The 25,654-nt window shown below is 37.7% G+C and overlaps 1 protein-coding gene across 1 annotated transcript in view; it reads left to right on the forward strand.

The window, feature by feature from the left end:
• The window catches only part of grik3 (glutamate ionotropic receptor kainate type subunit 3), a gene marked incomplete at both ends in the record, with an annotated part of 95,546 nt that overhangs the window by 39,152 nt on the left and 30,740 nt on the right, over positions 1–25,654 (forward strand). Inside the window, 7 exons of the mRNA XM_080040141.1 lie at positions 11,903–12,076; positions 12,322–12,579; positions 13,034–13,215; positions 15,919–15,972; positions 19,127–19,297; positions 21,573–21,716; positions 25,132–25,239. Of these exons, the coding sequence (XP_079896267.1) occupies positions 11,903–12,076; positions 12,322–12,579; positions 13,034–13,215; positions 15,919–15,972; positions 19,127–19,297; positions 21,573–21,716; positions 25,132–25,239 (1,091 nt within the window). The remainder of the gene's footprint in view (positions 1–11,902; positions 12,077–12,321; positions 12,580–13,033; positions 13,216–15,918; positions 15,973–19,126; positions 19,298–21,572; positions 21,717–25,131; positions 25,240–25,654) is intronic.

Genomic DNA, 25,654 nt, shown 5'->3' on the forward strand with positions numbered 1-25,654 from the left:
CTTTTTTCATTCGGGACTTCATAACAGCGCCCCCTTGTGGAAAATCGAACAACTGTATAATAACACACGCCATGGGGTGGAGACGCACGTTCTGTGACATTTTTGCATGTCTGCGCATAACGGTGTGGGAGGAGTAGGAGCTAGAAAAATGTCATGGAAGAATAAGAAGAAACAGAAACAGAAGAATACGTATGGTGGATAACAATAATTACGGGCCCTCAATACTTTCGGGCCCGTACTTAACTACAGCATATTATTTAAACCAGAGAAACAGGAGGCAGCTGTTGAGTAAGCTTTTTTGGGGTCATGCTCAAATTACTTATTCAGAAATGTTGCCAAGGATTCGGTGTTTTATTAGATCCTCTATGTGTCTATATGTGTCTATATGCAAGTCCACTTCCTAACCATACACTTCTTATTGGAGAGCACACCCTCCAAAGCTGTTTGTTATGCACCGTGTGGAGCTTTTCCCTGCTGTTGGCCACCCCTGAGTCCCACAGTGACAAAGTGACAAAGCTGCAGGTCTGCACATTTTCTGCCACCACATGCGGACAAAGAAAGGTGGCAGTGGGTGAGGAGATATGGGGGTAGGGATGGTGATGGACACAGGTAGCCTGGCACAGCTGAGAGCCCCCACCCACCTGGCAATAGTTACCATTGTCTCGCTCCCCATTTTCCTGGCACAGCCTTTGATTGAACTGGCGGTGAGGTGAGGATTTTTAGCGTAGGGAGGGTTTTAACTCCGTGGTAACAATAGACCACAGACGTGGGAGGCGGCTCTATGTATCATGCATTGTGGAACAGGATTGTTTAATGGAGGTTCAATGTGCATTGTGCAATGTTTCTGGAAAGGGATTTGTGGTTTTTAAAAGGGCATCTTAGTCCCGCTGCTCAGTTTGGCTAATCAATTCTGTGTCCTCGCTGGGCTATCCTTCAATTGTCCACATGCAGTTTGAAGCAGTTTGGAGTCTAATTGACAGTGTTTTATAGCACGCAGTGAGAGAAATATACCCATTATTTCTAGTTTGGTTTGCGAGCAAAAAAGGCATTTTCATTGCAAGTGCAACCCTGCACCCCTAATCATGACCGGGGTGCCCTGTACGGTGCCGAGCATAGGCTCCCGCCCTGACAGATTATCCGGTGTGAATGTTTGAGAATGATAATGAGATCAAAACACCTCACTAAGCTGGGAAGAGAGGGTGGAGACTGGAGAGAGAGCAAGGGAAAGCGAGCAAGAGCGTGCAGGGGAGAGGGTGAGCGATAGCTGCGATAAATTGCAGAAGCAGAACCACTTGAGCATAAAATTAGATTTTACAAATGTGTTGTTACCTGACAGTCCTCTGACAGAGGAGATATCACAACATTATAGGGCTGCATGAGTACTACTAATCGTATCATATAAATAAGAATGCCTCTCAGCTGTGATGGAGCTGGATGGAGATTCAATGTGGACAGTGAGTTAGAGTGAGAAATAACATAATTAAAACAGCCTATCTCATTATGGACTCAAACATTAGAAGCCCAAATTCAATTTGTATGATAATATATTACGCTCTGTCAAAGCTGTACACATTACGACACATTTGTATATATGCTGTGACACGTAAAACATCAGTGACTGTTGACTTAACATGTTGAAGAAAAGCTTTTGTGATTTAAGAAAAAATAACAGTTTTTCTCTTTTTCTCTGGTCAGTGATATTTTTCTCTTTGATATATATTTACAGTATATTTTTTCCAATGTGGTAAAGCTTTGAAACAGTCGGCATGGTTTAAAGAACAATAAATGATTGAATAATAACTGATATTGCAGGAACAATAACTGATATTAGTTTTGCCTTGAGCCTTTCAATTCACCCGTCCCTATACCACCAAGATTTTTCTTTTGCTATCAATAACTACGTTTACATGCACAGCAATACTCCGATATTAACCCAGTTAAGGTCATATTCAGAACAAGACATCGCCATGTAACAGCAGCTATTGCTCTGCTTCATCGGAATAAGCTTATATTCCAACCATATTCAGAGTAAAGTAGGTAAATTTGCCATGGATGGGACAAGAGTTATTACCGGAACAAATGTGCTAATGTCAGGCATCATGACGCTTCTACCTTGTCGCTGGTTTATTCAGAATATGCTGATTGAAATGCAAACAGGAATATCCCCGTAGCTGCTGCACATATAAACACCTTATTTGGAATATTGTCTTAACCAAAATATGTCCTGAGTACCTGAGTAATGTCTTAATGGTTAGAATAAATCCATTATAATAGGAAATATAAGAAAACTTCAATTCATTATGCCCAGTCTGTCAAAGTAAGTCATATAAACTGTCATTCTACATGACGGATCGCTATGAGGCAGAGTGTTCTAGGAAGCTATTATTTTCCACGTTAGTGCTGATTACAAATAGTCAGTTCAATACATCATTAAGACAACAAAGAAGACTTAGTGAATCAGTCTGAATGAGGTATGGACCCCTAATTTCAACCAGTTTAGCGGAGAGACAGCGTGCGTTTGAGACACACAGTACTACCTACAGTATGCTCCAAGAACAAATGTATATGTGTGTGTGTTTGTGTGTGTGTGTGTGTGTGTGAACCTACTGCAAGTCTGTTGCACTATGACTGAACATGCAGAAGGTTTTTATACCCCACAGTGATAATGTATGGAGCAATATTTTATCCCATGTTTATAGCTTGAGATTATATGTAACAACAGTTAAATATGCAGAGTTATATTTAATATTGTAAGCAGAATCTAGTAGATTTGATACAAATTCCTAGGTAATAACAGTTTAAATAAATTAGATTGAGGTAACAGTTTGTATTATTATAACAGACATTTAAGGAATACTTCACCCATACAGAAGCAGTGTTCTATCATTATAACATCGCTAATATAATATATAATATAATGAATGAGGTTTTCCTTCCCTCAGTCTTTCCTCAGTCTTCCCTTGGCCCAGCTGTCCTGTTAATCCGAATCCTAAATGTTTACTAGTGTGACATCACACTAAAATGTAGGGTTAGATAGTGAGACAATAACCCACTATTTCTGCCTTTTCTCAGGCTAGGATGAACCGATTTCAACAATGTTTGCACATTTATACTACATAGGATCTCAGAGTTCAATACACCTTCATATTCCCACCGGTGAAGTAGGTCTTTAAGAGCTTTGTATAATATGATTGTTGACTAGTATTGGTGTGTTTACAATGAAGTACATTAGCTGCCAATTAACCTAACTGCAGGCTTGGTTCTTCGCTCTTTATGTAATTATCCACTTTACCAATAATCTCTAAAAAGGCTTCTTAACTAAACATGGCTTCTTGGATATGAAACAAAAAAAATTACGATATCATATCGTGGACGATATGAAAGTGTCTACCGGGAGAGATTTGGCCATACCGTTTATATCGCGGAGAAAAAAAGTTCATGTGGCGGGAGCATAGATAGAGCGGGAGGCAGCTGTCCCTCCGAGTCCCTACAGTTACACTGCAGTTACACCGCCGCGCCACACGGGGGCTCTGCAGCAGAGTTCTGGGCTGCAAAACAGCTTCTCTACCCACAACAGAAGAAGCCTAATCTGTTGCTCTAGCTGTCTCAGGCCCCCAGGATGCTGCCTTCTCCGAGCAGCCAGCATGGACATGTGGCCAACCCATTGGTATTGCATGGTAAGGGGTGGAGCTTATTTTCATGCGGCCCGTAGGCAGATGTCCCTGTCCACACAGTACAAGCAGCGAACAAGATTGTGTCTCTGCACATTTTTTCTGGATATCAATCATAGGCTCATACTTATCTTTAGACCATATACTATTAAAATGTAAGTTTTCTCATTTCAAAACGCCACCTCAAGCGTTTTATTAGCCCAACGGCTTTTAACGGCTTTCAGTTTGTTTTCGCCAGGCTAGATGCTACAGAACGAGACACCCGCCTCCAGTCCGCTACGCTTGCCGCCCTCTTTCTTGATAGGTCCATAATGCCGCTACGTCCATGCTACGTAATGCTTTGGGCCGCATGGAATTTCCGGATTATACTTCCTTGTTGCTTCTCTGCGCCTATGAGCAGCTTTCATAGGAATGAATGGGCGCCATGTTTCAATACGGTGTCCATTTCTTTATATGTCCATGAGCTGTCTAGCTCATCTTGCTCCGGTGCGCCATGACAGTTAACAAACCAACTCCGTGTCACGGTGGCAGAGCAGCTGGTTTTAACGGTCAAAAATGTCATCGGGCAAAGGAAACTTGCTTACTGCTTCAGCGTGCTGTTGCCGTGACGCAGAGTTGGCTTGTTTTAAGCAGCAAACTACATGGGTTAGCTCTCGTGAGCTAGCTGGCTAATAATGACATCTTTAGCCTACTCGGGGCTTCACCCCCGTGCTGTTATTGTTGGAGACAGCCAGTAAGGCTGCTTTTATGTAACTTTAAAACATGTCAAACTTGAAAATATTATTTGTGTTGAAGCTGGAGTTAAAGTATTACCAGACATTTGCTCATTAGTTAATTTTGACAGCTTTTTTAAATGAAGATGAGCAAATACTGCAGGAAAATTCAAGTCTTTCATTATTTTGATATAGGCTACTATCAATTGGAAAATGTAGGCTCTTTGGTTGATGCTGTCATTTTTATTTTGCGCTGACTGACTAAAGCCAGACTGGTGTGGTATTTTGCACCAGTTTAGTTTCTTTTGTATGGAAATTTAAGTTCCAAGCAAAAGATGAAAATAATCTAATGTGATTAAAGTTCAGTACGGTTATTGTAATCCATTGAATTTTAAGGGAAACTACTATATCGTGATATATATCCATATCGTGATATAAAATTACCTATATCGTGATATAAGATGTGGTCCATATCGCCCAGCCCTATATGAGCCTAAAGTTAAAAATCATATTGAATTGTGATTCAGTCAATATTTAGGTACTGTTTTATTAGCTCAGACGAGAACTCCAACACTGTTGTATGGTTTCAATTAGCCTTCTTGGAGCTTTCGCTGTCTGACTTGTTTATGTCTGCAATGCAAGATGACAACACACCGGACATCAGTCCTTCACACTTTTAAAGGTCAGTTAATGCAAACAATAGCATGTCAGCACATCCCCGTTAGTCACTGTCACATCTGTGACACTTCTAGTTTAAACAATATCAACAGCAGAGACATTCATAATCCAACTGTTTCCACTTTGATTTAGCACATACAGACAAGTCATTTGATGGAGCATTTAGTGAAACATGAACAAGTGTCCTGCTTGCCCGTCACTATTCCATACTACAGTAGAATGTATTACACAATGGTGTGGCCTGAGTTGTAGCAACGTTTAATTCAAATCAATGATTTCTTTAGACAATGTTAGGTTGAATCCTCAGTACAAAAGCTTGACATTGGCATTGCATAATATCGTTTTTTACTTCGAGGAATACGTTAACTACTCCCTGGGTACATTTAGGTAAGAAATATCCAATCACCTTGCTGAAAGATCTGCAAGTTGCATTTCTAATGGGAGACAGAAGCTACAGTTGATGTTGTGGGGAAAACTGATTTAACAATCTTCAGCTTAATGCATCTAAGTTTTTTTTTAGATTTGCAACCGCACCTCTGCCTGGCCTCTTCTCTATGGCATATGCAGCCACGAGACCCCTTACTTCGATGTTAAGTAATATTGAAGATACTTCACTCTAATGTAAATATTAAAATGTTAATTTCTGCAGCTGGGCTAAAATACAGACACACAAACTCACACTAATTGTAGTCTTTAATTCGCCTGACCTGCATGCGTTTGAACTGCGAAAGCAAGCAGTGTTCGTTGACCCAAGTGAACATTGGGAGAGAAGCACAGCTAATATCAAACCCAGATCCCTCTTGCTGTGAGGTGACTTTGCTAACTAATGAGCCAACATGCTGCCAGACACCATTAATTAACCAGCATCATTAATTTCCTCTCATGATACCCATCATTGATTAAATATAACAGATTGGTGGCCTGCTTATTTTTTTTATTAATTAAATACATATATTTATATATATATATATATATATATGGTGTTGCTATGTGTGGCACAATACACTGTATTGGCTAACTTATCCATTGGTGTCAGTATTGTATAACAGTAAGTCCCCAGTGTTGTGTTTTAGCCGTAATTATGGAGGAACACATTCTTCCCAAATTTGGCTGCATTTCCCAATGTTTGTGGCACTTTGTGTGTGTGCTTTGTGCTGGTCATTGTTTCCTGCCATCATTGTGAAGCTGAGTGCTGTTGTACATCCAGGGAGACAGAAAGCTATTCACAAGGATATTGGGAATCCCACCAGTGAAAAGAAAGTACAAAAGAGCAACACTCAGAAATGCAGTGGGCGAGCGCACATGTATCCAAGAGCATAATGAGCTAGTTTCATTGTTTGGGCTTCGGTTCTGGTTTGTGTGGCAGCAAGGTGTTTTTTTATACAAGCTTAATGTATCATATAATAGAGTGCAATACAAAACAAATGTGCATATACTGTATGAATCTAGATGGTGTTTTATTGTATTTATATGCAGATTATTATTATCAAATTATTTCCTTTAACATGGAGCTATATAAAAGTATATAATATTATGTTGTGCAATGTGTCCAATTTGTATTTTTTAACTCAAGTAGGTATCCCTGAAATCAGTAGTTTATTATAAAAAATAAACAAGAGATTGCCAATGTCTAGAAGGACAAGTGAGCCAATTAAATAATGTTCAAGGACATATTCTTGCTTGGCAGTAAAAATAACAGAAAGGTTATTGATGTTGCCCATTTTCTGCACAAATTCCACAAGGGCAATGGTATCACAGTTTTTACCTCAGCAGTAAATAGTGTAGATAACCACACATGACCTTGCATTGCTTTTAAAGTGTAGGTGCTCCATTTATTTTAGATACACACAATCTTGAAAATAAGTATTTAAAAAACACAGCTGTTCAATAACACTATTTTTATGTGGTTTATACTATTTTTATGTGGTTTATACCATATTTAAAATTATTTAAGCTATGTTATTCATTTGCACCAATCTACTACCACTGTGATAGAGTTTATCAGCCACAGAAGTCGGTATCCAGCTTGCAATTTTAGCACTACTGGAGACTTGTGGTAAGAGAAATTAGGAAATTAATTTGATTCAGAAACTCTGATTTTCAACGGTGCAATCAACGGTATCCTGACTAGCCTAACTGTAGCATAACAGGTACAACAATACTATATTTTACACTATCACCACAATTGGTCCGTACTGTCTCTGTTAATATTTATGGTAATTTTGGACGATCTGGTTTCACTTACTGCAGTTTAAGAGTTAAATTTGAATCACCCTCTACATACATCATGTCAGTGGCTTTTGAATACAGCTGATCCACAGTCCTCAAAGGACAAATTATGGAAACAGCTGCAATTAGTGGCTGATTTATATATTGTGGTAGGACCTCGGAGACTAATTATCTGCCTTTGTGTTCTTGTCTATGGGAGACGTGCTAATTTGAAACGTTTTGACTGAGATTCACTAGAACAAAAGTCTAGAATTCATGCATCTCGATTTGCAGAGCCCGACTGCAGTAAGGACCATTCAGCATAGTTGTATGAATGGGAACTTGTAAACATGTTCCATACTATTCCAATCTATAAATCATTAAAGTAAATGTTGTGCAATGCTAAAAAGAACATCTTATTCGTTATTTGATGGAGTTGCTCGAGCTCCTGTATGTTAAGCCTTGCTTCTGTGTTTATGGCAGAATTCAGAAAAAAAGCAAATTATCTTCAGGATTTTCCTCCCAAGGAGCAGGTTTCCCCCTGTTTATTAAATGTGTTAAAGTGCTTCTGAGTAAAGCAAATTTTATCCTCTTAACAGTCAAATTACTATATACTCCAGCAATTACTTAATGTACTCTAATGAGATTTCACCATGAAATGGAAGGATTCATTTATTTTAATGTGACAGATTCCACCAGGCAGTTTATGCATCACGTACCCTCGCAATCCAGGGAGGCTTTGAGTCATAAATAGTAAGATTAGCTTGGCTTCCAGAGTTGCCACTCTGCCCACAGCAATGAAGATATGTGGTTATGTGAACCAGGCATCTAGGTCTGTTCAGGGCATCAGCAGGTCAAAGTTGCAATTTGGAAGCATATCTATCTGCTACCAGGTAGTCTCTAGGATTAGTGAAATTATACAACACAGGCAGGCATGATTTCAGTACTTTGGGCCATGGGAGTATTTTCCAAGATTCAAAACAATAATATGACACTAACACAAAATGTCTTCAGTTCATTTTACTGGAAAAAACTTGACCATCTATACATAATAACTAGGGCTGTCAATTGATTAAAAAAAATAATCTAATTAATTACAGGCTCTGTGATTAATTAATCTAAATTAATCGCATACTTATATGACACTTTTTTGCCTGTTTATAAACAGCTGTAGACTATCCTACAGTTTGTTTCTCTCTCTCTCTCTCTCTCTCTCTCTCTCTATCTCTCTCTCTGTCTCTCGTAGCTCTGTCTCCTCTCCTTAGCCAGGATTCTAGGCTACATGAAATAAAATTAGGAACTCGGGGCAAATATTCTAGTTAAAACCACAACAAAAACCAGCAGGCTAAATGAAGACTGTCTATCTCCAAAACAGACAGCGCTGCACTGCCACAGCTGTATTGAGACACACACACACACACACACACACACACACACACACACACGCAGCTAGCAAACGAAAGTGAGACACGGAGGAAGATTGAGAGATACTTGAGTTTTGAACCTACATTGTTGGCGCCCACTAAATGAATAATTCACAGACACTGCGGAGAATAAAATAAGATGTCTTCTTACCTTCATGCTTATTTGCCCGAAACATCCCTAACACATCCATAGAGACCTCGGCCCCTTTGCCCTGCTTCTTTCTTTACTGTTTAATCCCGTGCGGCCCGCGTCCGCAAGCTGCGCTCTCGTCTCACCCCTTTTGCACCGGGTCAAAGGGCACGGTAGAAGTGCGATTAATCTGCGTTAATTTTTTTTTTTTTTTAAATTAACGCGTTAGTTCGACAGCCCTAATAATAACCAAACAACAAACATTGTCAAGGGACCAGTTTCTTGAATGTTAGGATTTGCATTATATTGTACCTTTTCCCATTTTGAGATGCTTTGTGAAATGAAAATATATAATCAAATGAAGACATTAGTCTTACAACATGGGAAAATTATTCCTAACAATTGGTGGTTTGTAAGCTGTGTGAATGCCTACAATTGTAATAATAATTAAAATTGTAATCCAACCAACATTGCATTGTTCAAACACTGAAATATTTGATACAGTAGACTATACTGTTGGTACAGGGAATACAATCATTAGTTACTTTAAAATGCTCTCCAGCAAATATTTCAGTTTTCCTTACAGAATTGCAGTCTAGATATATATATTGTTACTGATTATCAGCGCCTGAAGGGAGATCTGGTTCAACTTTTACAGGCAGCACAGATAACTTTAATGATATGATATGATCTTGATCTTCAAAAGGTTGTCTGTATAGCCTTAAATAATGCCCCAAAAAGTTTAACTTAAGTTTAGATATTCATAAACTTTAGATGAGTGAACTTTTTGTCCCCCACAATTGATGGTAGATGGCAGACATTTTGCTTTGTTATTGAAATGGATAATAAGATGAGAGTGGAGGTGGAGGAGCCAGTCTCCCCCTAAGATCATGTTCCTACGGGCATCTTTTAAGAAGCTGTCTGAACTATCGTCTCAAAGTTCTGCAGCTGAACCACCGAGGTGCTTTGTTGTCTTACATCTGACAGTGCATGTACTGTTCTTTACTTTAGCAATTGCACACAAATAGTGGCACTTAGACTATTTTATTGTTTGATGCAAATGACATGGAGAGTGAAATATGGCCAGAAATGAATACTGTGGCTTTCTTATATTCTGTGTTTACTTAAAGGCCTACTTCACCGGTGGGAATATAGGGTTAAAAAAAAACTTACTTTGTAAATATTACTGTGATGTCACAGTAAAAGACATCACAGTAATATTTACAAAGTACGTTTTTTTTTAACCCTATATTTCTCTTTCTGTGATGTCACGAGAAAGAGAAATATAGGGTTAAAAAAAACACTCTTTCTGCCTTTTCTCAGGCTAAGATGAACCGATTTTTTTTTTTTTTGCACATTTATACTACATAGGATCTCATAATTCAATACACCTTCATATTCAAACCGGTGAAGTAGGCCTTTAAAATAAAACAAAAATTACAAGGTTTTTGTACATCAAGTATTACATTGATTTAACAACACACTATATTGCAATTTAGCATAATTAAGGATAATCATATTTCAAAGGAAGTTTATCATGATCTGGATGCACATCATGCACACAGATGATTTGGTTGGTTTATGAACTTTATTGTACATAAACATTCAGAAAAGCTGTTCACACCCTGACAATTTGTTTGGCTTTGTTTCATCCAAGGACCATTTGGAATATGGACCATTTAAATAATTGTGTTGCCCCTCAGCTTAGTAAATGCCACTTTAGACAGCTCACTTCAGAACCAAAACTATCTTCATAGGTTGAATAGTACTTACCAGTACAAATCAGGGCCCGGTTTCCCGATAACGTCCTCTCTTAGCGAGCTACGAAGACTCCTACGTTATGACTTACCAAAGTTGTTTACCTCTGTAGTCGTGGTTCCCGAACGGTGTCTTAGGAGAAACACTCCTTTCGTCGTTCGTACACTGCTGAAATCGGTTGCTCCGAGTTCGATTATCCATTTCCTGCTCATTTCATGCGATTGTCAAGTCAGTTAGATGACTAAAAAGTAGGCTACTTGTTCATATAGTTTGAACACTTTGTGAATCAGAGTTAATGGTATTATTAAAATATATAATAGCCTAAGCCTACTTTAAATATACGTGATATACACTATACAGTTGGATCGTTTTGAACAGTTTGTTATTAAATACAGTCATCGCTGTGTCCGTTTGATATGAAATACAGTCAGATTTATTAGTTAAATGACACAAGTGAGAGCTGAAACATCCCTACGGTAGAGCTAAGAAGGCTCTGAGGGCGCTCCAGACCAACCTTACCAACGTATGACGTACGAAAGAGATTCGTAGCAAAGAACTACGTAGGGGTTACGAATGACGTAGCGTTAAGAAGGCTCTAAGAAGGCTTTGGGAAACCGGCCCCAGTACAGTCAAACATCTTTAAAAGGTCCCCTTAAAGTCACTTAAATTGAATTTATTTATTTTTTATGTTTAATGTTTGTCATATATCACGAGAAAACAAACTCATCTGGCAAACTGCAGCAAACAAAAATATCAATTTTCTCTGCACTGCCTGCTTGATGGTCTGGTACACACTACACCATCCTAAGCAACACTCTACTTTGATGTGAATATATAGACATGTTTTGTAAGTTGTATGCAGCAGTACACCCCATCTAAAAAAAGAAAGAAAGATTCTTTCATTTGAATTTTATGTAAAAGAAGAGTGCCAAAGTCCAGTTCTCTGTTCCCCAATGTGCTATTCAGATTGAATAAAAGGACACCATAATGGAGAGACAAGAGTTTGAGATATGTTGCTGCCCTGATGGAACAGACAGACAGACACATGCAAACACATGCCTTATATCCATTATGGCTTTAGACTTCAAAGCCAATATTGGCGTTCTCTGAAATTCAGAGTTGTACCATGTTTGCTGAAATCATTCAATACCTTGTGTAAGGTGCACTTCTCCTCTCACTCCCTGCACAAGTGCAAATGCCTCGCACTATTTATGTCTCCATTAGGCCCATACTAGTCTTGTGCCCATGTGTCTCCTTTTGCTTGTGATTTAGTTTGAGACCTGTCTCTTATGTCTGTTTTCCTCTTTCATTTTTTTTCAGGTGGGATTTTCGAACAAACAGATGGACCTGTATCACTTGTTAGTGCTGAGGAGCTTGCCTTTAAATTTGCAGTCAATAACATAAACAGAAACAGGACTTTGTTGCCAAACACAACACTAACATATGACATACAGAGGATTAATATCTACGACAGTTTTGAGGCATCAAGAAAAGGTGAGTGGCTTGATCTGAGTTTATTGAACAATTCTGATTACAATATGGAAACAAGAAGCTGGTCAATCCATTAACAACCACATATCTGTAGTAGTTTGTATGATTGTTTGTAAATATGTATTGGCTCACATAAACTAATAAACACTGTTATTTAGTGGAATAAAGAATTTGGAATCCCTACTAAATGTTACTGTGATTGGAGGGGCAACACACTTCATTCTCAAGCTTTCTTCTCTTTTGTCTAGCTTGTGACCAGCTGTCTTTGGGTGTCGTTGCTATATTTGGGCCCTCACACAGTTCATCTTCAAATGCTGTGCAATCCATCTGCAATGCATTGGAAGTGCCACACATCCAGGTGCGGTGGAAACATCACCCCATGGACAACAGGGACTCTTTCTATGCCAATTTATACCCAGATTACTCTTCACTAAGCTATGCTATCCTGGACTTGGTGCAGTTTCTCAAATGGAAAACAGCCACTGTTGTATATGACGACAGCACAGGTAAAGATGATTATTTTACTATTATATAATGTTACGGCATTCTCAAAAACCCAAAACTAAGACTTAAAGGTGCAGTCAGCAATACTGGAGAATACTGGTTAAAAATCAGTGAATATGTCTTTACGATCCCCTATCTGTCGATACTGGGTCTGCTCTGAACAGAAATCTGGTGTTAATACACAGTCTACGCTATGTAAACTGGTATGTGAACAAAGGTATGTAAACAAAGGGGGCACACCATAGCTAGCAAAATGCCTTTTTAAAAGAGCCTAGGCTGTGTTGTTCAGCGCACACACAGTACGGACAAGAAATGGGCAGCGAGGATATATACACTGATTTTGACAAAAATATGATTTTGACAACAAGCTTTCTCCAGAATCACTGAATATATCTGCATTACCTCATTGCTTTTGCATTTGGTCATGTCTTCATTGGTGCTGTTTCTCTTGTAAAGGTCTTATAAGACTTCAGGAGCTGATAATGGCCCCGTCCAGGTACAACATCAGACTTAAGATCCGTCAGCTTCCTCTTGACTCAGAGGACGTGAGGCCCCTTCTCAAAGAAATGAAGAGAAGCCGGGAGTTTCGCATCATCTTTGACTGCAGTCACCAAATGGCTGCACAGGTTCTAAAACAGGTTAGTGAGTGTCCTATTGAGTTTGGCTTAGACCCTCGTAATGTCAGAGCATGGCTGGACAAATCTGAGCATTTGGACCTCTTCCACACATCTTTCACTGTCACAAGCTGATTCATATCAGATTTGTTGTGTATGAAAATACAGAGGCTTTGATTTTCCAAGAGCGTGGCAGTGTCTACGGGGAGTAAAGTAACAGAGGTCAGTAATAATTAGGCAATAGCTATGTTTTGGTGTCAAGAGCACAGGATTTCCAATTGTCCCACATGCCTGCACAGAACACCTAAAACATTTGACGAATTGTGTGTAACGATAGATATCAAATCTAAAATTGACCAATTGATATTTGCTAGATGTTGGTGAGTTTAATTCTCAAGTTTAACTTCAGTTGTAATGCACTGCTGTTTGTTTTTGCACCGGTTGCAGGTGGTATTATGTTGTAGACAGACAGACAGTGAAACTGAATTGATGAAATGTCTATTCTTAAAATGTATCTTGGGCCTTCACCATTTCTTGCACCTGGGGTCAGTTACATGCCTGTATATGTAAATAAAATGAAATAGACAGGATTGGAAAAATGCCTGAAAAAAAGCTGCTTATTCTGTTTTTAGTGTCTGGCCTTAATATGTTTAGAATGATTAACTACATGTGTTTTGATATAAATGACTGACAGTTAACCAAGAGCTGCCACTATAAGGCACAGAGAAGAGATTGTGTACGATATGTCAGGAACAGGCTGGTGGATACCCCCTGCCCCTGTCCATTCAGTTTCCTGTCAGCTTCTGTTAACATGTTTACCAAATGCATCTCCTCCAAAGTTATTTATAAGTCAGTCTTCAAAAGTTATTGAGATCTAAGGTGACATATATCCGCTCGTGGCCAGTCTACACATCTCGCACCAAGGAATCAGTGCCCTCTTGAGAGAAAAAGTGAGAGAAGGTTTTAAGGCAAAAATGTTCCAGACAGTTCCCTTCCGTGAACAACTTGGCAGGGCACTACATCACAAACCGAAGCTTTTCAGAAAAGGAATAAATTGGTCATGCTTGAGTCCAAGAATATCACATGCACTTTGTTAGGTTACAAAACTAACAGAAAATATTGTGCACCAGCACATTAAACATTTGTGCATATATGACATGTATGACTATCACTCTGCTGATTATTTTCTCAATTCATCGATGTATTGTTTGGTCTATAAAATGTCATAGAATAGGCAAACTTGCCCATTGTAAGTTCCTATAACCACATGCAACATTCAAATCGTTTTTCTTAAAAATATCTAAATACTCAAAAATATCAAAATACTCAAAAATACAAAGAGCATTTGCAGCAAGTGGTCCAAATGTTTTCTTCACTGCAGATTTGCATGGAGCTCGATTGACAGCTTTAGGTAAAGATTGGTCCTATCCAAGACAATAAGTAGAAATCAGAAGCTCTGACTTTGTGAGTAATGGGATTTGACAGATACTGCATGTGCATGTGTATGAAGGAGGATCTGACGTGTCTATTTTAAAAGGTTTTAAATATCAACTCTAAAGAAATGCATTATCACCATCATCCTTGGTGTCTCTGTATGCATTTTGTTGTCATATGTTTTTATCTTCAAGCTGTGACCCTGCTAATGTCCATGTGTCCATGCTTCTGGAAACATGGACACATTGAGGTTTGCTAAAATAAGAGTTTAAAGGCCTACTTCACCGGTTTGAATATGAAGGTGTATTGAATTCTGAGATCCTATGTAGTATAAATGTGCGAATGTTTCTCACAGAAAGAGAAATATAGGGTTAAAAAAAACGTACTTTGTAAATATTACTGTGATGTCTTTTACTGTGACATCACAGTAATATTTACAAAGTACGTTTTTTTAACCCTATATTTCTCTTTCTGTGATGTCACGAGAAAGAGAAATATAGGGTTAAAAAAAACACTCTTTCTGCCTTTTCTCAGGCTAGGATGAACCGATTTCAATTTTTTTCGCACATTTATACTACATAGGATCTCAGAATTCAATACACCCGCATATTCAAACCGGTGAAGTAGGCCTTTAATGAAGAATACACATTCAGACATAATATATTGTATATTTAATCATACTTTAAATTAATCCTGCAGCAGGGGGGAAATTACTTTAATTAATGAAAAGTTTCAATGTCATGTATTTGGCTGTATATCTATAGATGGATAAGATAATTTGCCTCCACATAAGCATAGCATCCTATTTACATAACCTTGGAATTCCTTTTACACAACAGATGGTACAATTAAAAGAGAAGCACAGACGCCATGAGAATGTGGTGCCTTTAAATGTAGATTGGGTGAAAAAACGTGTGGCACAGATAAGCTGTTTTGATTGAAGGCCCCTCTTTTTCTGCAGGGATGAAGACACAAGCCATCGCAAACCATTTAAATGCATAGCAAAAGCCTCAAGTACTGTTGCTATTCTGTAATTCTGTGGACCACATATGGTGCAGAAATTCCGACAAGTGATAGCAGAAACCTGCGCACAAATGAACAGCATGTTTGTTAATATGCTCATTAAAACCTGGCAATTGTTTGTTTACTGATGAAAGTATTGTTGTACTCTATCTCTCTACATAGCATTATTTGTTGTTAAATGCCCTGACATGACAAAAATGACCATTTTCTGTATTTGTCTTTATTCATTCACACCTTTCTTACCGATCTTCTGTCTCAATATCCTTCCAGGCCCAGACCATGGGGATGATGACAGAGTATTACCACTATATCTTCACTACTCTGGTAATGTACTATGCTTGTTGATGCAAATAGTGTCTACTTTGTTCTCATCTCCCAACTGCTTGAGTTGTTGATGAATAGTGGCTAATTGCCAATGGGGTTTGGAACCAGTCCCCAACATCAATTGTGTTTGACAAGCTGGAGGCATAATACAGTCTTCAGTGCACTATGGTCAACACTTTGCCTTATAGTAAAGTCATCAGAACTCTCTGCGGTATCATCGTAAAAAGTAGTATACATAATGAAATTGAAAATTCCATATCTTTTTAAAGTGAAAATGTTTAAAATGTGAAAACAATGGAAGCACTCCACTAGCAAAATTAAAACTCATACATTTAACCTGATACCACCCCTTGAATTCCCTTACACCTTAATCTTAGTTATTGATTTCAGACTCTAATGGTTAAAGACAATAAAAACCTGAGTGCAATGGGTCTTTATTTTCAAGGACTTCAATAATGAAATGAGAAACAATTCCTTTCCAAGCAATTTTATCAAGTCCATTTCATTTGTAGGACAATAGCTCAGATTTAAATTTCCCTCAAGGGGCCTTCCATCTATTAATTAAGTAATTTACATTTTAAAGTATATATGCACACTGTATACATGTCATTTATGTGATCAAAAAATATAAGGCCTTCCTTAATGCCATCATAATTATGTTGATGTTTCATATTGTATGCAAACCCAAAGACCAACACCAGCTTTGAATTGATTTTTAATTTTAATCACTGATATCCCCAACCCTAGGCTGTTACTACTGACAACAGCACCACATGGGTAGCTGAAATTGACCCCCAACAAATCCTGTTACAGTTACTAATGCTAAAGGAAATAATTTTATAAGGACATTCTATTGTTTTTGTAATTAAACTCTATATTTGTGACACATTTGTACCTACTGAAAATGAACGCTTGGATACTAGATTAATAGGTACATCCATCTTAAATGAATGCAGCTAACAGTCCTACAATAAATCCTACCACGATTGTTGAAACTGTTTTAGAGGTGTAGCTAATACACTGAAAACTGAGTGCATGTCTGCATTAGGGGAAAACAAAAGCTTAACATGTTTTTGATTTTGGTCTTTCAATGAATAATAATTATACAAAATAAAATATCACCATTCTTAATCCTTTAAAATTAAGAAGATTTTGTCAGGTAAATGCTTACCGTAACATTTATATGTTACTGTTTCTTTCCCATATTAAGTTGCCACATTGTTGAAATGATCTCGTCTTACTAATATAAGCAGACCCAGCATGAAGCCATTGCTGCCCTTCATGAAGATGCTGGCTCTCTGGTGACAAACCGACTGAATGGGAATGAATACCAGCATGATCTGTCCTGTTCCTTTCACTCTCTGTTATTGTCTCAGTTTCTGCCTCTCTCGTACACACACACACACACACACACACACACTGCCTGTCTCCAAGGATTCAGGTAGTCTGTTGTGATAATATGATATGACACAGAGGTCCGGGCACGATGTGTGCCATCTTTCACAACTGCATGGCAATGGCATTGGTTAGCCATGTGTCACTTTTGTGTAGAATGTCTATTGCTTTAATCATGGACATATAAAGAAAGGCTTTAATAGGGAAATCCAAAACTCAATGTGTAACAGTCTCCAAGCAGATGGAACTGAAATATATTTACTAAACTTAACTGATATGATTTTCTGCAACAGTATTTTTTTTTCATATGAGGGCACAATATCTTTATAGAATCAGTGTGTGGTATCTATCCAAAGCTGCAATATGCTGTCATATTGATAGGCACACCATTAAGCAGATTATACTTGGTGGCTTGATTTGATCCAAAATTATGAATACTTGCATGATGTACATGGCAATACAATTTCCTCTCGATAGAATCTACTGATGTCTGTGTTTTATCTTCTAAGGTGAGGGAAATGCAGACTTATTAGAGCATGAAAAGGCAACAGCCGAGTAGTATGGGGTAATAACTTCCTTGTCCTTGGAAATGAGTCTGTCGTAGCTCCCGCCTTGCCACAGCTATCTCTAAGAACCAAAAGCTGAGAACTGTGTTATGTGTGCCACCTCCATAACATTTCTGTATGCTCTAAGATATACGCAGCTTGTTCTCCGCATAAAGATTTTGGTGTAATGGTGTTGTAGGATTATGTTGATTTTGTGTTATATAAGTGCATACAAGGCAGGGCTGTAGGAGTGAACTTAACATTTAAACAAGTTTTCTGACATCCCAAAATGCACTAATAGAAATGAGGGTGTCACAAAAGAAGATATAAAAAAGAAAATACAAACAATTGTGTCCCAGTAAGTTCGTATTCTTAGCTTCAAAGCTAAGAAACTTGTAATCTGATCTACTTTTCTGAGTAAATTTGAATGTCATAGAGCAACAGAGGACTGTACTGCATGTCAGTGGGAAAGAAAAAGAATGAGGAGAAATATTTCTGTGAGTGGCAGCAACCCTACTTGAGTAAGTGTCTTACACGCTCGTGTTCCCTCAGCACTAACCCTACAGGGTGCTAATGAAATATCTATGTTCATCCAAATGTCTTTTCCAAGCCCCTTGGCCCATTCCGACACGACATGTGTCAACATGTGACTTCACACTTCAGCTACAATGGCTGCCCCAGAAATTACAGCAGCTCAAATTGAATTGCTCTTTGCTTAGAAGCTGCCAAGGGAATGCAAGTTTTGAATTATTAATATGATCCTTAAGAAATGGTGTTTTTGTTTCCTTGTTCTTAAATTTCTCTGAGCAACACTAATTAGAATTTTCACAAATAAGAAATCTGCACCTAAATGTGAACATAAATAAGACAACCTAATATCAATGTATTATGTCGGTATAAAAAAAGATAAAGATATGCCAATTCTAAGAGTATTGGGTGCTGAAAGACCACTCCTCTGCAATAGCCTATTTAGATTTAATTTATTAAACAGACTGATTCAGTCGCTGTGTGTACATCTCCTAATTTGACATTGAAAACTACTGGATGCCTCCCCCTTTTCACTCTGTTTGGTGTTAATTTATTAACTTTGTCCAGCTACTGCGTCATTCTCTTTTCATGTGAGGAGAAAGCACGGATACATTTTTAATAGAAAGATGCTCTATGCTGCCAGGCTAAATGAGAATCCATCCTGCATTACTGTTGTCTGTCAAAAGGACCTCATGGCCATTGACCTGGAGCCGTACCGCTTCTGTGGTGTCAACATGACTGGCTTCCGCATCCTCAACGTAGAGAATCCCCAGGTCGCATCCATTGTGGAGAAATGGTCTATGGAAAGGCAGATACCACCTAAACCTGACTCAGGCCTGCTGGAGGGCATCATGACGGTATGTTTTATTACTTTGGTGTTGTTCCATTTAAGGTCAGTCATCAAAATGTCAATATAAAAGAGGCCATATGTATCCGTCTGTCTTATCTATGGCTGCTTTTGCCCACGGTAATAAATGGGGCTAATCCTAACAGTAAGCCATAAAAAACCTTTTTTATCTCCGTAAGGAAGGAAGTAAACTTTTATTTATATTGCACTAAAACATGCCGTTAGAAATTAGGAGTGTACATAGGCACATTGAAAGGAATGTGTACATAACATACATAACAATTATCTCAACAATTAATATCTCTATAAACAATGAACACTTTATCATAGTATTTGTGATGGATACACAAATAGCTAACTTCTTCACGCTGAGGCTCATGTATGGATAAGAAAATATATTATATTTCATGAGTTTGTGTAGGAATAAAAATAGATTTGAGAGGATCAGTTCGACTTAAAGTTGAATGGGAGAGATACATATTGTATTTAATTTTTAAAGTTGTATAATTATCGCTAGAATACATCTGGCTTGTTAAAAAAAAAGATTTCCCTGGCACTTTGTTTACCTCAATGTCTCTTATTAACTCTTGGTTTTGTGGGCAAAATGTCTTGTGGATAAACAGGTTTTAAGAAAGAAATAAGTATAGCTTACACATATGTATGTATGTATAGAAGAACAACCTGTCAATATTTTGGCCCATACAGTGTCCACCCCATTACCTAAACAAATAGAGCTAAAGCTCCTCCACAGAGAGCTGAGATCCTTAAACATGGCTGACGAATGAAGAGGAGACAAAAACAACCTAGTCAGGATACTTCTTCGTTCGGTTCTGGGATGTTAAAGACAGGGTCAGTTATTGGCAAGAATATCACAAAGCCCCAGGGTTATGTGTTATGCTCCAACTACAAATTAACGTGATGTAATGGCATACAGAACATTCATTAAGCTGTTTTGAAACAATTATTTCTCAGAATGCAACAGTCTAACTACACATTGTTTCCGACTAGGTGTATCCCTTTATAGCCATTCATTTTCAAATGGATAATTTATAACAAATAATGCACTACTGTCTCTGTATGTTTCTAGGAAAATGATAAGGTATTTGGCTTACATTTTCCAGGTATTAAAAGGTGCTCCAAGGAACTTTCAGTTTGTTTTTATTCTTGCATCCCCTTTGGACAAAAGCAGTAGTGTTTTTACTATGCAAGCTGTTGTTCCTGGGTTTGCGTACCCATGACAAAAGCATTATAATAGTATTTATTTGCACTGATGGGCTTGTTTGCTGTTAACTGTAATTTATGATCATCAGAGGAAAAAATGGACTGTTTAAGAAATATTTAAAAGTTATTTGTAGCACCTTTAAAGTCATTACAGCTTGTTTGGGTTGGGATAGAGAAAGATGAATAGCATGAACGCGCTACCAAACTATCTGTAGAGATGGAAACAAATTATTGTATGAAAGGTGTCTTGAATTGTTTCCTGAAGGCTGTTCTGAAGGAGAATTATGACTGTTTTAGATTGTCTAGCAACAGTATTGTTGGCAGTAAATAAATACATTGTCTGACATAAATATGCATATTAAAGTGCAGGTCTTGATGAAAACCAGGCCCAGTTTTTGATACACAGCCAGAAATTAAATGCTGATCTTCGATACAGGTCTTACACGATATATTATTAAATACCAACCTTTTTAAGGAAACTAAAGAGAAACTAATTTACTTAAATGTTTGTGTATCTTTGCTAATGTGCTAATGCTAATTGCAATTCCTATTGATTTAATGAAACAATAGTATCAATCGTTATCGTCTAAAGTACAGTAAATTAATATTGTAGCAAATTTGCCAGGTCTATTATCTAACAAAACAAAGTATATCCTGACCACAAAGATGCAATGAGTTTTTTTGATCAGTTCAAACATAAAGGATTGTAAAGCGCTATTTACAGGTTTTAATGTACACTATGTAATAGTATACATGGACTAAATACAACTTACTGATCTGTATAAGGCTGGTAAGACATATAGAATACTTGGTTATTAAAACAAGAAATAAAAGGCATCTTACAGTATTATTATCATTTGAGAAAACCAACAAGGTGCTGATACAATATGTCATGTATATTTTAAATGATTAAATTATGTATCTCAAATGTATATATTTGATCTTTGGAAATAGTCAAAAACCCTTTCTCAGAATTCCTTTGGACATGTGATTAGATTATTGCTGAGTTAACGTTTTGTCTTTCCACAAACATCAGCTGAAATAATGTTCACCCCTTATTCCAGACAGATGCAGCTCTGACCTATGATGCAGTCCACATTGTGTCCGTCTCATACCAGCACGCCCCACAGATGACGGTAAACTCGCTGCAGTGCCATCGCCACAAACCTTGGAGATTTGGAGGGCGCTTCATGAGTTTCATCAAAGAGGTGATGGGCCACCTTTGGCCTCTTGCTATATGATTTTAGGATTATTGATAGGAGAGCATATTGACTGAATGGTAAATATGACAATATACGTGGAGTGAGGACAATGTAGTCATTTGGGATTTACTATTTACCCAGCAAATCAATCATATCCATATACAAAGCCAACAAAGCCTTGATAGACACTTCAAAGCAGCGTTGTTGTCAGCTTTATAAATTCTCTGTTTTCCTAACCTATTTTCCAGAAAGCACATATTGTAACCTTTTGAAAGCACAACTAGTTTAATCGGCTCTTTAATCTAACATGAGATTCTGACAGAGCCTCAGAATATACAAACAAGCCTGTGCAAAATGGCAGATTAAGTGTATACAGAGTTGGTCCTATTTGTATCTAGATTTGTTCAAACAACTAAATCATTTGTAATTGGCCCGGGTGTGGTTTCGAAATGTTTAAAATAGAAGAAATGTTTTTTCCCCATCCTATAATCACACCCATTATTGTAAGATTAAAGCAATAACCTTCTGGATCTACAGTATTTTACCCAGGCATCATCCTCTAACCAGGATCCATCATCTGTGGTTTCTGCCCTATAACATTGCATATACCCTACCCACAAAGTAATCAGAATGATGGCTACATGGGGCTGTCCATAAAAAAAGGTTACGATTATCTTGTTTTCATGATCGAGGGAAGCCAAAATTGTAACCGAAATCGAAATTCAATTAATCGCCCAGCCCTACCATAACCAATCGCATAACGTTTGGTCACGACGTATGTCATGCGCCGGCTTCTGACTATAACTGTAACTGCCGCACAACCTCAACTTCATTGTTCTCAGTCACTCCCTATGTTCGCTGATTGGACCGTCAAAAATTTGGATGGAGAAAACCCGCGAATATACCGCAGCCCCAGACTGACTACTGAAGGTAGTAGGTAGGCAGGCAGTGCCAGGCTACACAACCGGTGTGGTGCTGGTTAGTTTGCCCACTTTAGGGATGAAATATAAAGTACATATTTTTTCCAGTATGGGGTTTGGCTAAAATGAGCCTAGGGTGAGCTGCTCTGCAAAAGTACTCCAGTGTTTTTATAACTAGAGTAACACAATGTGTGTACCCATCCTTTCTAATGACATATCATATGTGGTGCCCCATGTTATAATGTTTTTCTTTTGAACATCCAAGATTGGCACTTAATTCATGAATGGTGTCTGAGTTGAAGTAATAATTTGAGCATATCTGCCAAATGAGCAAACCCAATATTGGTACCATCACACTGCACACCAAACTATTTGTGTTTGTGTACAGGTAAGGGGTTAAATAGGATCAGTTTACACAGTGAACAGAGTTAGCTATCTGAACAAGCTATGTTAGTGGCTTGCAGCTATCATGGCTAAAGCCAATAAAAAAATATTACATTGTCGTTTTACAAACATACCTTAGTGTTAGGTTATGAAAACACTTCCACAGGCCTGATTTACACTCACTTTAAGACCGGCTTCTGACATGTTGTGAAGGTCGAATCGACCCTTCGGATGTGATGCGGCTGAGGCATTTATGTCACTCTTCTGAATTAGAGCTGTTTGAACATGCCACCCATCTCGGTGGCAATGGGCCAGATGGAATGAGGTATGAGGGGGATTGGAAAGGAGAGTGCCACACATTTCTCCTTGAAGCTTAAATCTTTTCACAACAGGTTCTGGCAAGCTACAGAGAAGACAGGTGAGGACAGCTATAGTCTGTGGGGTTGTCGTAGTTTGGGATTTTACATATTAGAAAAGTGCTGCAACTTGACACACAAGTATTGACTACTCTATTATACCAAGACGTATTAAAAAATCTATTGCCTGCATCCGATCCATGTGACTGGATGCGAGTGACACCAATAAATAGACGATAAAATATCTGTTTTTGCAGAAAGATCACAATAGACAAAATAGTTCATAAATAAGACAAAATAAATCTCAGTGTGCCTTACTGTAAATACCAAGGTTAACTGAGACAGACAAGCCCAATGACAATCAGGTAGGGGTACAAAGAGTTAGCATTTTGACTGATTAACCATGCCTACCTCCATTAGCATTCAAGCATAAGTGTCAGAAGAACAGGTATGTAGCAGGGACTGTCATGTGTTTGCTACTTTGCTTATAAACATGTCTGTAGGGTATCAGGGAATCATAATATGGGGCAGTTATGTGTGTTTCCCCCACATGGGGAATCAAGAAAAATTAAATGGTTGTTAATTAACTCTGCAGTCTTGAGGGAAAATATGTTGGAGGCCTTGAGATGTAAAATGTAATTAAAAAAAGGAAATGCAGCCTGTACGGTATGTGTTTTCCCTTTTGGTCTGTATGAATTTACTCTCAGTGAAAGATAGAGGGTGTTGTAGTGTGTGGTAGATGTGTATGTGTTTGTGTATTGTTGACAGCCATTGCACATTTTGTACCATTTGTTCATTAATGTTGTAATGTTGTAATGTGTCACACATGTTTTGTTACGTATGTACCCACGGCAATATTTGTGAGCAAATTCTGGGTACATGATATAATGCTGTACAATGTAAACTAAATCCCAAAACACGTACACCTCTTAAACAATATGTAGGGCAACAATTAGGCATTATACAAGCTCCCCAAAAAATTAATGATCAATTAATAATGCAGGATTATTGTATTAGATTGTACAGGGGTTTTGACACTTCTATTCAGTATGCTTTATTACCAAAATAAGGTTGGTAGTGGATAGGGTTGAACAGTTGGAAACTTTACATGGGAATTAACAGGAATGTATGGGAATTAACAGGAATTTGAGGAATAAACGGGAATTAACTGGACTTTACTGCACTAAATCCTTCTAACTATGTCAGTCCTGGCATACATTGTAGACAGTAAAAAGCTAAGTTTTATAAAATAATGAACATTTAATTTCAAATCAGATTTTTTATTAAAAGCTGTCCATTCCTCCATCACATGGGGAGACATTTTACTTAATTTATTGAATGGGTTGGGTCGGACAGATGAGTAATATTTTACTCAACCTTCATATTTTTGTTGTTCTGTGAAATTATTGCATGTTCATAAAATAATCAAAACTTGATAAAGTTCTACTTACAACTTAATCTGTTCAAATGTAATGATTTTTAATTGTATTAGTTTGCATGTTTGTCTGCCTATGACAAAACATAACGTTCATATGTCTAGATTTATGTTTGGATATGAAACAGATCATTTAAATTACCGCCATTTAGTAAATTCCTATAATTCCCAATTTTTAATATTCTCAAAATTCCTGAGCGAAATTTCTGTGGAAAGTTTCCGGAAATCTACCAGAAACTTTCCACCCCTTTGCAACCCTAGTAGTGGAGTATTACAGCATAAATGTGTTTGTATATGAGTATAAATGTGTATGTATTATCTTTCAGTCCCACTGGGATGGTTTGACGGGGAGACTGTCATTCAACAAAACAACTGGTTTACGTACGGACTTCGACCTGGACATCATCAGTCTAAAGGAGGAGGGACTTGAAAAGGTAACTTTGTCTTTCTTTTCAATGCATTTGTCGATATAATACAATCACATCTACAATCACGTGCTATTACATGTAGTGGAATTTATATGAGGAATATTCAATGAAAATAATTTAATAGATTATTTGTAAACACATTTGTTCTTCCTAATGTGGAAAAGATAATGCAAATCTGACAGTATCATTTACCTCCTAACAAGGAAGCAAATTGGCTGTTTCAACATAAGCATAAGTTAGTGGATCATAAAGCAAATTGCAATAGGGTACACATTAGGGTGTTAATTGCAGCCTCTCTTAATGAAAATCTGAGGTGATGCCCAAAATGCTGTTTGGTGGTAATGAGCTGTATAAACATGTTTCACAAAAAAGGGAAAAACCAAACTAAAAGGTTAGTAATGTAGAACTTATTTTATTATCC

The sequence above is a fragment of the Ammodytes marinus genome (assembly GCF_949987685.1).
Source record: "Ammodytes marinus genome assembly, chromosome: 13".
Classification (NCBI taxonomy): Eukaryota; Metazoa; Chordata; class Actinopteri; order Uranoscopiformes; family Ammodytidae; genus Ammodytes; species Ammodytes marinus.